Genomic DNA, 15,280 nt, shown 5'->3' with positions numbered 1-15,280 from the left:
TCTCAAATGTCTGCGGCTTCAAAAACACAACACGTTTCCCTGCTTTTTAATCTCTCAGTTCGGTAAAAAGCGTAATGGTAACAACGACAGTTAGTAAATACACATTTGTATTCGGCAGCTCGTCGCCACTTTGCCTGTGGCTGGATTAAGATAACTAAGTTACGTGGTCGGACTAACTTCTGCTCACTTTGACTAACTCACCACAGAGATACACGTTTAAACGAGACGTTTCAGAATGACCGACATTAATCCCGGAGAGTCTGGTTGGTATTGTACAAAAGTAATTGACACTCTTCACATTTGGAGTGTACGACATTAACGCGCCTCTGTGATGGTCTCAGAGTGGACCAGTGGAAACCTCCTGAAGCTGTTCTCTGCCATGAAGAGCAACACGCCCTCGCGGCACATGGAGTGTGCGTACGCCGCAGGACTGAAGAAGGTGGACTGGAAGAGCGTGGCGTTCCATCCTTTCTCTCCTGAAGCCTGTCGACTCAAGTGGAGACAGATTGTAAAGAAGGTGACTCTCACTTCATCTCATGTCCCGGGTCCACACTGTCAACACTGTATTAGAGCTGCAGCTAACGATTATTCTCAAAATCGATTCATCTGTCGATTATTTTCGCCATCAATTGATGAATCGTTTGGTCCATAAAATATCATGTTGTGTTTGTCAAACCTGGAAATGATGATGTTCTCAAAACCAAAATGATTCACTTTTAATGATTTCTTTGTTCTCCAGAGCAAAGAGATGAAGAAAATATTCACATTTAAGAAGCTTAAACAATCAGAGATCTTGTTTTAACCATGAAAAAAACTTCAAACCGATGATCGATTATCAAAATAGTTGTCGATTAATTTAGTAATCGATTAATAATCGATTAATTGTTTCAGCTGTACACTGTGCGTACATTAGCTTTGAGATGCAGAGAAAACCCTTTACGTGTGTTTGGATAAAGAGCTTGTGAATGTGAAGGATTCCTGTGAGATGAGCTGCATGCTTTAAAGCACTGTGTACTGCTGCCTAGTGTTTGTGCTGAACGATTATACCACAGTATACTTGTATATAACTATATTAATCAAACCAATGATTCTGTAAAGCAGAGCGATATGACCCACAAAGAAAATCTGGATATTTTTAGTTTAAACACGAGATATATGTGGATATAGAGCTGCACGCGTTCACGTTCACGCTCTCATAACATTTCTACTGCTTATGAAAATACACTTATCTTCTATTTAAGATCAAAGCTGCTTTATTTCTTTGGCTTTTAATGATAAATTAAGGATGTATGTGTGTTAGAAACTATGAGATTGTCTAATTATTTGTGTTATAGCAGATTCACCCACTATTGTAAGTTGGGTTTGGACCATTGTGAGACAGGTTAGTTTTACCCGACTGACAAATAATTAGGCTACCCTAATAATTAGGTTATTAAAGGAGACATATTATACCCTATTTCCCCAAGTTAAAATAGTTCCCTGGTGTCCTAATGAACATGTCTGTGACATGCTTTGGTCAAAATACCATAAGGATGAAGCATCATAGCAGTTCAATAACCCTGCTAAACCCGCCCCTTTCAGAACGCTCGGTTTTGTGCCTGGTCCCTTTATATGCAAATGAGACACAGGCAAACACACGCCCACTTCTTCCAGGGGGTTTCTGATTTGTCCTTTTTACTGTGCTCACTCGCTTGGCTCCTGGTCCCTCCGCTCCATTCCTCTCCCCCTCCCTCCACTAGTTCTCTGACAATATCAACATGGCAGGAAGAGACGTCCGACACAAGGATCAAGCCGAACTGTAAATCAGTTAAAAAGACTTAGGGACAGCACCGCTGATCGCCAGCGGCGAGCTGCATAAACTGCCGCTGTATGTGACTGTATCAGACTGAGTCTGTGCTCCGGTCATGAAGGACGTACCGAAACAAATATTTTTAATTAGGACGTGTCAGAATGGTCAGTTATGAGCTCTATTTGACCTTTTCTTAAAAATGTGTGTGTTTGTTAGAGTTGTTCCGATTCCGATACCAGTATCGGAAATGCCTCCGATACTGCCGAAAATGTGGGTATCGGCGAGTACTGGAGTCCATGCACCGATCCGATACCACGTTATTTAATAGAGCTCCGTTAGCTCTGACGCGGTTCTTCTTCGCCGCTCTTGAAACAGTTGCGCTGTGCTGTTGTGAAGGTGTGAAGAAGAACTGATCACCCGACACCTGTAGACAAGGAGCTAACGTTAGCTCATCATGTCGGCGGTTTGGCAGTATTTACCAGTTAGCTCCGTTAGCATTGTTAGCTGCGCTAGCTTCGTTTACAGCGCGTCTACAGTCAAACTGGAGCGGCCCGTTTATTAAACGAAAAGAGCAGCGCTACAGCTAACCAGCTTACCTGTGTCCTGCGTATGTATGCCTCTGTTTTTAAAGTTTAGCGTTTCTTCAGAGACTCATTTTACCAATCTGGAGTCATGTAAAAATTATGTCACGCGCGTCCTTTCCCGATCAGTCGTCATGGAAACATGAAGCTCTGCCAGTGCCGCGGTGTTTGGACCAGAGTGAAAACAAACGTACAAGCTGAAAAACCAAATAACATATCACTGGTAACAATAAATGGTGTCCATTTGCTGTATTCGTTGCTGTAGGGTTTAACCTGAGCCAAACCTTACCACCAATGATTTATTTATTTATTTATTTATTTATTTATTTATTTATTTATATATATGTATGTGTATGTTTACTTCGGTCATGTCAGTTAGATCACTCATCATCACACATCATCTTAGTGTAGTTTACACAATACACATAACCAAAAGGGAAAGCGGGAGAAGCTAAAGCTTATCTAGTCCCGTCCCCATTACCCACAGAATACATATTTTCATCATACAATACATCATTTTTCTTTTTCTTATGACATTTTGACAAAAACATGTTTCAGCATCAGGTAGCACTCAGAGATGCAGTCTAGCTCTAGACAGTCAATCAGACTCCATGTATGTCACCTTCTGTTTGGTTACATTTGCTTCCACTGCCGTATCCACACGGTGTCTACAGATTTCTGTCTGACCTTTGTCATACTTTCCTCCTGGGTCATTCTGTATCGATTAATGGTCATCTCTACATACTTCTTTTTAAATACACTCTGTTTTGCTGATTTTTTCATCTCCTCATCCAGATTATTCCACTGTCTGACACCCGTGACTGATACGGAAAAGGATTTGGTGATGATAATCATATCACAGTCATGCAGGCGTAGTATGATATATATTTTTTTATAACACACTGGTATCGGTATCGGTACTCGGTATCGGCCGATACCCACAGCACAAGTATCGGAATCGGTATCGGGAGGGAAAAAATTGTATCGGAACATCTCTAGTGTTTGTACGTCGGTGAAATACGGTCGCATGGACACACTTACAAAACCACTACTTATCCCCTGTTTATACTCCAAAAAAGAGCCTTGAGAATCCTACACTATGCCATTTACAGAGAACATACAAATCAACTATTTATCAAATCAAAAATACTCAAATTATATGACTTAATAAATGACCTGCACAGTACAGATGATTTACAGGGCTGCCAACAAAAGCCTTCCTCACAATCTACAGATATTATTCCTGAACAGAGGGGAGGGACACAATCTAAGAGGGAACATAAGTTTCAGGCAGAGAAGGGTAAGAACTACATTAAAATCCTTTACCATATCGGTCACGGGTGTCAGACAGTGGAGTAATCTGGATGAGGAGATGAAAAAATCAGCAGAATGGAGTGTATTTAAAAAGAAGTATGTAGAGATGACTATTAATCGATACAGATTACCCAGGAGGAAAGTATGACAAAGGTCAGAGACAGAAATCTGTAGACACCGTGTGGATACTGCAGTGGAAGCAAATGTAACCAAACAAAAACAAGAAGCGAAACGGGCTCTCACACCATCCAAGTTAACAGTTAACCTGATGAATTGACCTCTATTGATTGGATCATTTTGTGACTTTTGGGACGTTGAACATGCCAGGCAACAAGTCGAGACTGTCACTCACGACGGAATATCACGGACACATGTACAGACATACATGGAGTCTGATTGACTGTCTAGAGCTAGACTGCATCTCTGAGTGCTACCTGATGCTGAAACATGTTTTTGTCAAAATGTCATAAGAAAAAGAAAAAGTATGATGAAATGATGTATTGTACGATGAATATATGTATTCTGTGGGTAATGGGGGCGGGACTAGATAAGCTTTAGCTTCTCCCGCTTTACCTTTCGGTTATGTGTATTGTGTGGACTACACTAAGATGATTTGTGATGATGAGTGATCTAACTGACATGACCGAAGTAAACGTAAATAAAAAAATATACAGCGACCGCTGGCCGCAGTCTGATGTGAAGTGGTGCGAACACACAAACACACGTTTGCTGACTTTATCCGGAACATTAGCTTCATATATAAAATCCTCTGAGGCTGGAAGTTTGTGTAAAACACTGTGCTCCACTGTGCAGCCACCAACAGCACACTTGTCCCTCCATGTTGACATAATACCGCTCTTCCTCCCTCGCCTGCACTCTCGCATTTTATAGGGACAAGGTGGAGCTAAGGTGGAGCTCTCCAAGTAAACTTACTGGTGGGCGGTAACATTTGCGGTGAAATGCGCATGCTGCCGTTATAAGCGCAGGAAATTCAACTTTGCGCATTTTATCGCCTATACTTACACTAAGGGGGACCACGAAAACATGACTGAGTATTCTTTTTCCACACTTTGGTGACTGGTAGGGCCTCCAGAGTCCCAAATATAAGTATTAAAATGGTTAAAAAGTTGATTTTGCATAATATGTCCCCTTTAAGTGACCTTATTCAGTGAAATATCATATAATATTTGTCAATTTCATGTATTTTTAATCAATATAAAAATGTAAAATTTATATTATTTAGTGTATTTCACTAATTTGTTCTGCAGTAGCTCTGCGCGACCCTCATATGTGCAGTATAAAGGATAAAAGGTTATAAACCTCAGAGAACAGCGGATAGTGGAGACGGAAGCCCTCAAATGTCTGCAGCTTTAAAAATACAACACGTTATCTTTGCTTTTTATTGTCTCACTTTGGTAAATAAGCGTAACAGTAACAACGACAGTTAGTAAATACATATTCGATGTAACAGCCCCGTGAACCTATGTGCAGGATAAAGCGGGAGAAGATGGATGGATGGGTTCTGTAAAAGCACACCAGGAAAAATGTGCACCATACTGTCTATGAGATGGTATCTTGTCTCATGTCACTTACTTATTTCTAGCTCTTGTTTGTGCCCAAATGTTGAAATGCACTTATTGTAATTTGCTTGTCTGTCTGCTAAATGACATGTAATGTAATGATATAATATTCATACATTGCCCAAAATCTTCTATAAGGGGTCCCACTTTTTTAAACATGGCAAACTATTGTGACACAAGATACTCATTTACAGCCATATCTTTAACCCAATATCATTTTTGAATTTGAAACAATCATTGGAAATTAATTAAAACTTCCCACATAGAATTTGTGCAAATTTGTTTGGGGACCCCCAAAGATCTCCTGCCATTCATCTTCATATCCTGGGTTCACATCCAGTCTTTGGGAATCACTGGTCTGCTCTGAACCACATGGCCAAGATCTAGACCAGACATACAGAGGCCAAGGGAGGGTGACATCAAATCAAAACTAGTGAAATGACTATATCACCAGTCAGTTCCTGGTTTTAATAAGTCAGCTCGGCTATTTCCAATGAGTTGTGAGCCAAAGATGCAGATATGTTCTACAGATGGTGTCTGTACCACATGTCTCTCTTTCTCTTTCTCTTTCTCTTGCCTGGCCAAAGAAAAACTCAGTTATTGTTGTTAGGATTCCATTGGCATATTCCAAGATGACAATGCCAGGATTGATCGGGCTGGTTCAGGGAGCATGAGACATCATTTTCACCACAGTGAAAGTCCAGACCTGAACCCCTCTGAGAATCTTTGGGATGTGCTGGAGAAGGCTTTGCTCAGTGGCCCGACGATCTTGGTTTTAATTCAACACTGGACGCAAATAAGTCTTGTGACATTGCAGAAGCTTATTGAAACAATGCCACAGTGAATGAGTGAGTTCAACAAAATATGACACTGTGTGTGTGAGCCTGTTTTTTAGGTAGGCCTTGAAGGCAGTTTTATAAATCTTTTTTTATGAAGTGTATTATCCTTGTTGTTGATTTTCAGATGCGCCTGACTCGATCCCTAACTGAGCTCCTTGTTGAAGCTGAAGAGAACCTCGTTATTGGCCCACAGGTAAAGCACAACAATGCTCTACATTTGCCCTTTGTGAAGTGCAGCTGCTACTGTATACAAACACTTGCTCCCTCAGTCAGGTCTGATAGTATTGCTTGACAGAGGACACAGTAGACCAAACAGAGGCAGCACAGTTTACTGCAGCTGTTCAACTTCTCTAGTTGTAATTTTGCATCCTTGTTTTAGAACACAGAGTCATGAATATTTGCATGTGTTAATGCAACTCCAGAAACACAAATGACATATTCAGCTGAACTGTACTTGTACTGAACAATTACATCATGATGTTTCCCCATTATCGTTCAACCGTAGTCACCAGAAGACTTTCTTCAAAGAGTTGTCTGATAAAATGACAACATGAAAGAAAGGCATTTTTGGTTGTCGTAACAAAAACCTTTAACACAGAAACAACACGACCGAAACACGATGTTTTGATGACGCATGCAAATAATTTCTAATCCCACTTGCACCCTCGTTGTCTGTTATATTCGATGAGATCCTCCTAAATATTTTTTATCGATTTGTAATTGATTTATTCTTTGAAGCATGTATATGAATCTATATAAATACAATGCATTGACTTTGGGCAGGTACGTACACACAGTCTCAGCCACAACAACAACACTGAGGCTTCTCCTCTGCCACCGACTGTTGTTCGTGTCTCACAACGTCTTCAGTCACAAACAACTTGGTACAACGATTCTACAATAACACAACAACAGCTGTGTTTAATTTAGATTTTTCTATCCAAACATATGTTTATTGCCAATTTTAGCAACAGAATCTCTGTGAATCCGTTCATATTTTTTTCAGAATAAAGGCTCTGAAAAGATAAGATTTTTGAAATATCTGCCAGGACAAATACTGATGCCGCATTGGCAGATTTGGCCCATGGTTCCTCTGTCTGTATGGAATTAGATTTGTGTCAATATTTTAACAACACTTTGATTAAAAAATCGATTTAATCATTCAAAAATATTTGATTTTATTGTTTGAAAATACACTTGTTCTTTGTGCCATGGTTTTTTGTTTGTCAGCCAATCAGCAGGCGGCTTCCTAAGGCCACAAATGTGTGCACTGCACTTTATAATCACTGGTCTTTCCTGCAGGTCCAGAAGAAGCCGCCTCCTCCAAGTGTCATGTTTTATCACATGCACAATGCCAAGTTTAAGGAGCAGCACCCAGAGCTGGCCCAGAGAGACATTATGAGGGTGTTGTACCAGAAGTACAAACGTCTCCCAGAAGAAGAGAAGGTAAAGTCACTGAGAGAAACTAAATGAATCCAATTTTATTTACATACTGTTTTTTATACACAACTAGAGTTCTGAACGGGCCTGACAATTACGACCCGACCTGACCCACGGGTCTTTAAGCCCGAACCCAACGCAGCCCGGCACACCAACTCTCCCAACTCTCCCAACTCTGGGGTTTGGGCTTGAACTCAAACCCGGCCTTCTTGTCTTCTTGTCTTGTGTTCAAAAGTAATAGCAGTGTGTTTAAAAACATGAATAAAGCACAAAATCCCTATAATAATTTTTATTACGATGCATTGGGAACACTGCACATTATATTCTAAATCAAAACATGAAGAAACATGTATCCATTTTTCAACTTCTTTACAGAAAATGAATAATCGACTGTTTACTAAAAATAGCAGTGTCTGCATTTTTCTTTACAAACTGAAATGTTTACTGTATAAACTGAAAAATCTTTAGGATTAAGCGTTTCTGTGAATCCCTTAACTTCTCTTATATTTAGTTGTATAATCTCTGTTTCTGAGAACTGCTTCACATCTGTGTTGCACCTGTGAACAGATATTCCAGCCCAGGAGTGGCCAGCCCAATCCCCGGACCTTAATCCTAAAGATTTCTCAGTTTTATAAAATAAATATTTCAGTTTGCAAAGAAAAACGCAGACACTGCTATTTTTTAACAGCCGATTATTCATTTTTCCTCATTTTCTGTAAAGTAGTTAAAAAATGGATACATGTTTCTTCATGTTTTGATTTAGAATATAATGTGCAGTGTTCCCAATGCATCGAAATCAAAATTATTAGAAGGATTTTGTGCTTTATTCACATTTTTAAACACACTGTATATACACTTGTGCTCATAAGTTTACATACCCTGGGAGAATTTATGATTACTTGGCCATTCTTCAGAGAATATGAATGATAACACTAAAACCTTTCTTCCACTCATGGTTAATGGTTGGGTGAAGCTATTTATTGGCAAACAACTGTGTTTACTCTTTTTAAATCAAAATGACAAAAGAAAGTACCCAAATGACCCTGATCCAAAGTTTACATACCCCAGTTGTTAGTACCGTGTATTGCCCCCTTTAACATCAATGACAGCTTGAAGTCTTTTGTGGTAGTTGTGGATGAGGTTCTTTATTTTCTCAGATGGCAAAGCTGCCCATTCTTCTTAGCAAAAAGCCTCCAGTTCCTGTAAGTTCTTGGGCTGTCTTGCATGAACTGCACGTTTGAGACCTCAATGATATTGAGGTCAGGAGATTGAGATGGCCACTCCAGAACCTTCGCTTTGTTCTGCTGTAGCCAATGACAGGTCGACTTGGCCTTGTGTTTTGGATCATTGTCATGTTGGAATGTCCAAAAACGTCCCATGCGCAGCTTCCGGCTGATGAGTGCAAATTTTCCTCCAGTATTTTCTGATAACATGCTGCATTCATCTTGCCATCAATTTTGACCAAGTTTCCTGTGCCTTTGTAGCTCACACATCCCCAAAACATCAGTGATCCACCTCCGTGTTTCACAGTAGGAATGTTGTTCCTTTCATCATAGACCTTGTTGACTCGTTTATGGTTGTGGCCAAAAAGTTCAATTTTGGTCTCATCACTCCAAATGACTTTGTTGCAGAAGTTTTGAGGCTTGTCTCTGTGCTGTTTGGCGTAATGTAAGCGGGATACTTTGCCATTTGTGCAGAGATGGCTTTCTTCTGGCCTCCACAAGTGCCTCCTTATTGTGTATCTTGAAGCAGCCACACCACAATTTTTCAGAGAGTCCTGTATTTCAGCTGAAGTTATTTGTGGATTTTTCTTTGCATCTCGAACAATTTTCCTGGCAGTTGTGGCTGAAAACTTTGCTGGTCTACCTGACCGTGGTTTGGTTTATACACAATCCATCATTTTCCACTTCTTAATCGGCATTTGAACACTGCTGATTGGCATTCTCAATTCCTTGGATATCTTTTTATACCTCTTTCCTGTTTTATGCCGTTCAATTACCTTTTCTCGCAGATCCTTTGACAATTCTTTTGCTTTCCCCATTGTGAATGGAATGGAATACACTACTTAAACCGTGGCGAGGCGAGTAGAGCCTGTGGAAATATGCCATTAGTTCTGCTGCCACAGGCCTCTCTTTCTCTCTTTCTCTCCTCCCTCACACTTAATCATGACAATATTTTGACTTATGACTTTATTTTCTCTTTCCCCCTAGTTTGTGCTCTTCCTCTCTAATGAATTAATGCTCCTGGTCTCTATCTTCTTCTCTAAATCTAAATCTTATACTTTATTAATCCCCTTAGGGAAATTATTTCTCTGCATTTGACCCATCCTAGAATTAGGAGCAGTGGGCAGTCACACTGAGTAGCGCCCGGGGAGCAATGGGGGTTGGGTACCTTGCTCAGGGGTACACCAGCCCTTTTGACCTGGTGGGAAAACTGGCGACCTTCCAGTTACAAGCCAAGTTCCCTATCCACTTGGCCACAGACTGCCCACTCTTTCCTCTCTATGTAAATCTGATGTCTTGTTTGTAATCTGCTGAACGTGTTTCTGTACCTGTGATACCTACTGCACGTCCTGGGAGAGGATCCCTGCTAGCACAGATGTACTGTCAATGGTGATACAAGGTCTACGGTTTAAAAGGTCTAAAATGACTAAACCCTAACCACTACTAAGACTCAGAGAGAAATTGGAGTAAAGGCCAGACTACATTGGTATTTTAGTCTGGCCTGTTTGTTTTGTTCATTCAGGCCTCAGTGTTCCATGATTAATAACTGACTCCTCTCTTTGTATCACAGGCTCCATATGGGAAGAAATACAAGTGTGCATATCGAGAATACTTGGCAAGGAAACGTGAACTCAGGTACCATACCATACACAGTATGCACACACACACATCATGTGTGTGTTGTGTGTGTTGTGTGTGTGTGTGTGTGTGTGTGTGTGTGTGTGTGTGTAAATTTGTTAAGCAAAGTCCGTCTTTCAGAGAACAAAGCGTGGGAAATCCGTTTATATGTGCAGGAGCAGGAAGACGTGTGCAGACTGAACCTGTAGATGGTCTGCCCCCTGAACCATGTCTGGAAGACACACACATCATTACTGACGAAGATGAAAAATCACACAGTTCTCTGATTGTTGTGATTGAGGCACTGGTTTAGAAGGTACCAGGCTGAAACTTCAGTGAAGTTCAGGTTGGATTGTATGAGATCAGTGTTGAGAGACAGCGTCTCACTGTCACTGGAAACATTTGTTGTATGTCCATGTAAAATCAGCATCAAGCTAATTCTGTCTTTCAGTGAAAAAGGGGTGGAGTCTCCATATAATACGTGCAGGAGGAGGAAGGAGTCTGAGCCTGTGCAGACTGGAACTGAAGGTGGAGCTGGTCTGCCTCCCAGGCCTCATTTGTAAGACACACACACACATTTACTCGCACCTTATTGGACTAAGATGCAAGTCAGTGTATTTTAATCAATATGTAATATTGCTGTGAACATTAACGCATTCATTTTGGCGATGAATTTAAATAGTTTAACACGTTAAAAATGAACACAGTTAACATTTTTGTTTACTTCCGGTGGATTCTGGTGAAATGACCTCCACGGGGCCTCGCCACTCTACACTACTTAAATGTGGCGACGAAATGCCAAGCAGGTCACATCTCACTACGAAGGCGTTTCCTTCCATGTATGCTTCGTAGCAATTAGCCACTGTTATGTTTACAGTTGTGGCTGTTTAATCTTTTACACTTTTGATTAATTAAAAACAAAGCATTTCTTTCTGAACTGTGAGTGTGGAGTCTTACGGTTATAGAAAACATGGCTGCCAGAGGTCAGCGGTCAGCATTTACTCACTAAATGCTGACCTAATCCCGGCACACAGGAGAGATGATGCTCTGCCTCTGACTTGGCTTTGTCATATTTAGTTACTTACATTTGTTTGTGTTTCTGCAGCAATGCCTATATTCTATTCTGCAAAGAGCAAATGTCATCTATGGCTGGTGTCGGAAAACATAACTATGCAAATGTTTGCGGTCAACGCTGGAAAGATTTAAGTGACGGAGAGAGGAAGAACTACCAAAGACGCTGCCGAAAGGTATGAAAACACAAATAAACCTAAAACCTAGTGTGGTTCTGTGAGGTACTGATTTGTCAACCCTCTACTACAGTAGACCAGAAGGGAGATGCTCTGCTCATGAACTTTGCATTTGCTGTAAACCACTATCAGAAGCAAATCATGTATGACTCGCAAGAGGAGGGACAATTGGACAATTGGACAATTTAATTTTCCTGTGATCATCAACAGTGGATTTAGAAATATCGTCATTATTATCATTATTATTATTATATTATTATAATTATAATTGTTATTATATTATTATTGTTGTTATTATTGTTATTATAATAATATTATTATTGTCATTATTACTGTTATTATATTATTAGTATTAGTATTATTACTATTAGTATTGTTATTATTATTAGTATTATTATTAGTATTATTATTATATTACTATTACTATTATTATTATTATTATTATTATTATTATTATTATTATAATAATAATAATAATAATAGGCCAACATTATCATGGTGTTTGACAGGAGAAGTAAAGCTTTACTTTGTGTGATTTCTTCCAGCTGAAGAGAGCGTATGAGATTAAACTGGATCGAAACCTAAAGGTGAGTAATGTTGAAGTCTGTGGCCGAAGCTTTGAGCTCTAACACTTGGGGGCACGATGAGAAGTTCTTTTAAAGGACAGCAGCTCAGCGGTCCCGGCTCCGCTAGTGTACGTACACATGTGTCCTTGGACAAGACCCTTAACCCCACGTCGCCTCTGACGGCTGCACCGACGGCGTGTGAATGGGTTTGAAAGAAGCTGCACATGCTGTAGCTGTGCTGTATGAAAGTGTTGGTGAACGGTCAAGACTGTGGTGTAGATAATGACCGCAATCGAACCTGTGGCCTTATTTTATAAAACTCAGCGTTGAATCCATCCTCCAGAATCTTCCTGCTAGGGGTGGGTCAAAATATCAATTGTGGTGATATATCGTCGTCCTTCCTCGTGCGTTAGCAGATACACCAGGGCAAATTTTAATGAACTGCTGACCAGCCGACGCTACTTCAAGTCTCCTCGTGCCGGTGCAGCTCAAATGAATGAGGGACACTTGGGTGGAAGAAGAGAGAGTCTACAGCAGGATAATGTTAAGAGACGCTCCATCCACCTTCCATACATGGATTTCATGCACTTTGTTCTGTTTTTTCACAGATATCGTCATGTGTTGCTAAATGATTGTCTTATTATCACAGAATCATTGTATTGTGATGTTATGATGTTATTGGTATCGTGGACCCTGTGATTCCCACACTTTCTCATACGTATTCATAAAACTTGTCTTTATAAATCTTGCAGATCTATACTCGCACAAAACATCACGAAACATACAACATTATAAAATGTACTGTGTTCTCCATGTGAGGACTGAGGTTAATTTAGGAATGAAGAGACCTCTTACTTTCCTGCACTCAGGGATGATTTTATTCATTTCTTTAGTTTGTGCCACTGTGGAAAATCAACACTGACATCACAAAACATCACCCCTTTATTTTGAAAATGAACCCTCGTTTTTTGTCTTTGCAGAAACCGCAGCTCCTTAAATCTGGGGACACGAACACTGAAGGAAGAGAAGCACTGAGCCCAAACAGACCATCAGTAAGTGAAATTATTGATGGTAACATCTTTAAATGAATTCAGAAGTCTGATTAAAATGTTCAGACACATAAATCAACAATTAACATATTAACATGCAGTTTGCACACTATCAAAGGGAATGTCTAACAACAGTAGACGGTGCAGGAGGTGACGAGGCTGTGGACAAGGATTGAGGTTGTACGGGGGGTGAGGGGAGGGCGGAGTCGATTATTATTAATAATCATAATAACAACAATAATAACAATAATAATGATGATGATAACAATAATGTTAATGGTGATGATAATAACAATAATAATGATAATAATAACCATAAATACTTATAAAGCGCCTTAATATTGTGAAGATGGCAATAAGCAGACCTGGTTATGTTAGTGATGTAGGATTGTAATGATAGTAATGATACAGACTTAACCTGAGGGGAGGGGGAAACAACTGTCACCTGTAGATAATGAGGATTTCTCTTTTATCAGTTTAATTTGAGGAGATCCGAGGTGAACCCTAACCAGGGGTGGGTGTGTGGAATTTGGTGAGCATCTGCGAAACAGTGGAAGTGGATTTTACATTTGCAGAAGATATTGCCAAAGGGAAGGAGGTAGATGATAAAGAGGAGGGGCCCCAGGACTGAACCCTGGGGCACACCTGTAGTGACAGGGGATGCCTATGGTAGATAATCTATTGAGAAGGATGGGGTGAGAGATTGTGTCATAGGCTGTCACCAGACTGGAACTGTTCATACAGGCAGTTCTGGGTTTAGTGTGAGTGGAGTTAGGAGCTCAATCATGAACTGCAATCAATGTGTTGTGGATGATTGTGACATAAATGTTAATTATTGCCTCATAAGTGTATTTTTACTGTATGTCACACAGGATTCTGAAGATGAAGACATTGAGGAGAGCAGCAGTGATGATGATGATGATGATTTTGACTGTAATGAGGTGAGAAAACTGAAGCATATGTTTTTAAATGTTTCTATTCTGGTCTGCAACTGATGGTATAAATATCAACCTGTGATCCACAGGAAGAGGAAGAGGAAGAGGACGAGGAGGAGGAGGAGGAGGAGGACGACATCACGTTTCAGATGTATTAGATAGTGATGAGACATGTTCACAGCAGGATTGTGGATCTAAGAACATTGATTTTAAATATACCAGAACTATATTTAAAAGTTCTTCGTCTTTACAAAGAACCTCAGAGAGAAACACGCGTTAAAGAGGATTTGAACAAACAATCACTCGTTCATCTTCTACTGCTTAAGCCACATGAGTGTCACAGGGGACGCCGGTGCTCGTCCCAGCTGACGTCATATATTTATGATGCTGTTGATGGTGAAAGCAGGTGTTGACCTCATAAGATGTTTTTATATCTGTAAACCTTAAAGGAGATGTTTCAATTCAAAAAAACAGTGTTCTATAAAAATGACCTCTGATTGAAGCCTGTCCTCATGACCACACAATGCATTCACACGCTGCCAAAGACACATCAGCATGTAGACTGGAGGAGCTGGGAATTGAACCCACAATCTTTTGAGTTGAACGACAACTCGGAACCCACATGGGGATGATAATAAAAATAATAATAATAATAATGATAATAAAAATAATAACAATACATTTTTTATTTTCAAGCGCTTTTCTTTTTTTTTGTTATTAATTTTTTATTGACAGTCAGAATCAGATATTCACATCCAGTATAACTTGTATGCATTCATCTTACATCTATTGTCCAAATAATACTTTTGGTTTATGACTAAATACAGAAAAGAAAAACACACAACAACAACAACAATACAACTATGTACAGGTAGGGAGTGATCCTTGTCGCACAGCAGTCATTGGTTTGTGAAATCAGGCCTATGGGCTGTGACATATTTGACCCAGTTCTCCCAGTATGAAGCAACTTTCTCCAATTTATGACATAACAATCTTATTGTCTTATTCATCTTATTCATGTCCATTGTAATGTCCATCCACAGATTTAAAGTTGGGCTCTCTTGTGAAAACCATTTCCTGGTTAGACTCTGTTTACAGGC

General features: G+C 39.9%; 1 protein-coding gene across 1 annotated transcript; it reads left to right on the top strand.

The window, feature by feature from the left end:
- LOC131448936 (nucleolar transcription factor 1-A-like) lies at window positions 1-14,682 on the top strand. The gene is made up of 11 exons (XM_058621770.1): window positions 1-263; window positions 342-517; window positions 6,228-6,296; window positions 7,406-7,549; window positions 10,337-10,401; window positions 10,835-10,942; window positions 11,489-11,630; window positions 12,176-12,217; window positions 13,177-13,248; window positions 14,118-14,186; window positions 14,270-14,682. Exons 1-11 carry the CDS (start codon window positions 236-238, stop codon window positions 14,336-14,338), a joined length of 984 nt encoding a protein of 327 aa, XP_058477753.1. The 5' UTR covers window positions 1-235; the 3' UTR covers window positions 14,339-14,682.
- The last annotated feature ends 598 nt before the right edge of the window (window positions 14,683-15,280 follow it).

The sequence above is a fragment of the Solea solea genome, chromosome 21 (genome assembly GCF_958295425.1).
Source record: "Solea solea chromosome 21, fSolSol10.1, whole genome shotgun sequence".
Classification (NCBI taxonomy): Eukaryota; Metazoa; Chordata; class Actinopteri; order Pleuronectiformes; family Soleidae; genus Solea; species Solea solea.
This window is presented reverse-complemented; position numbering and strand designations above follow the sequence as displayed.

Excerpts from the sequence above, each read along its gene's own strand:
- LOC131448936 (XM_058621770.1), top strand. The coding sequence starts at position 236 with ATGACCGACATTAATCCCGGAGAGTCTG. Across the intron at positions 6,297-7,405 it reads ACCTCGTTATTGGCCCACAG|GTCCAGAAGAAGCCGCCTCC; the intron begins GTAAAGCACAAC and ends TCTTTCCTGCAG. Across the intron at positions 12,218-13,176 it reads AACTGGATCGAAACCTAAAG|AAACCGCAGCTCCTTAAATC; the intron begins GTGAGTAATGTT and ends TTGTCTTTGCAG.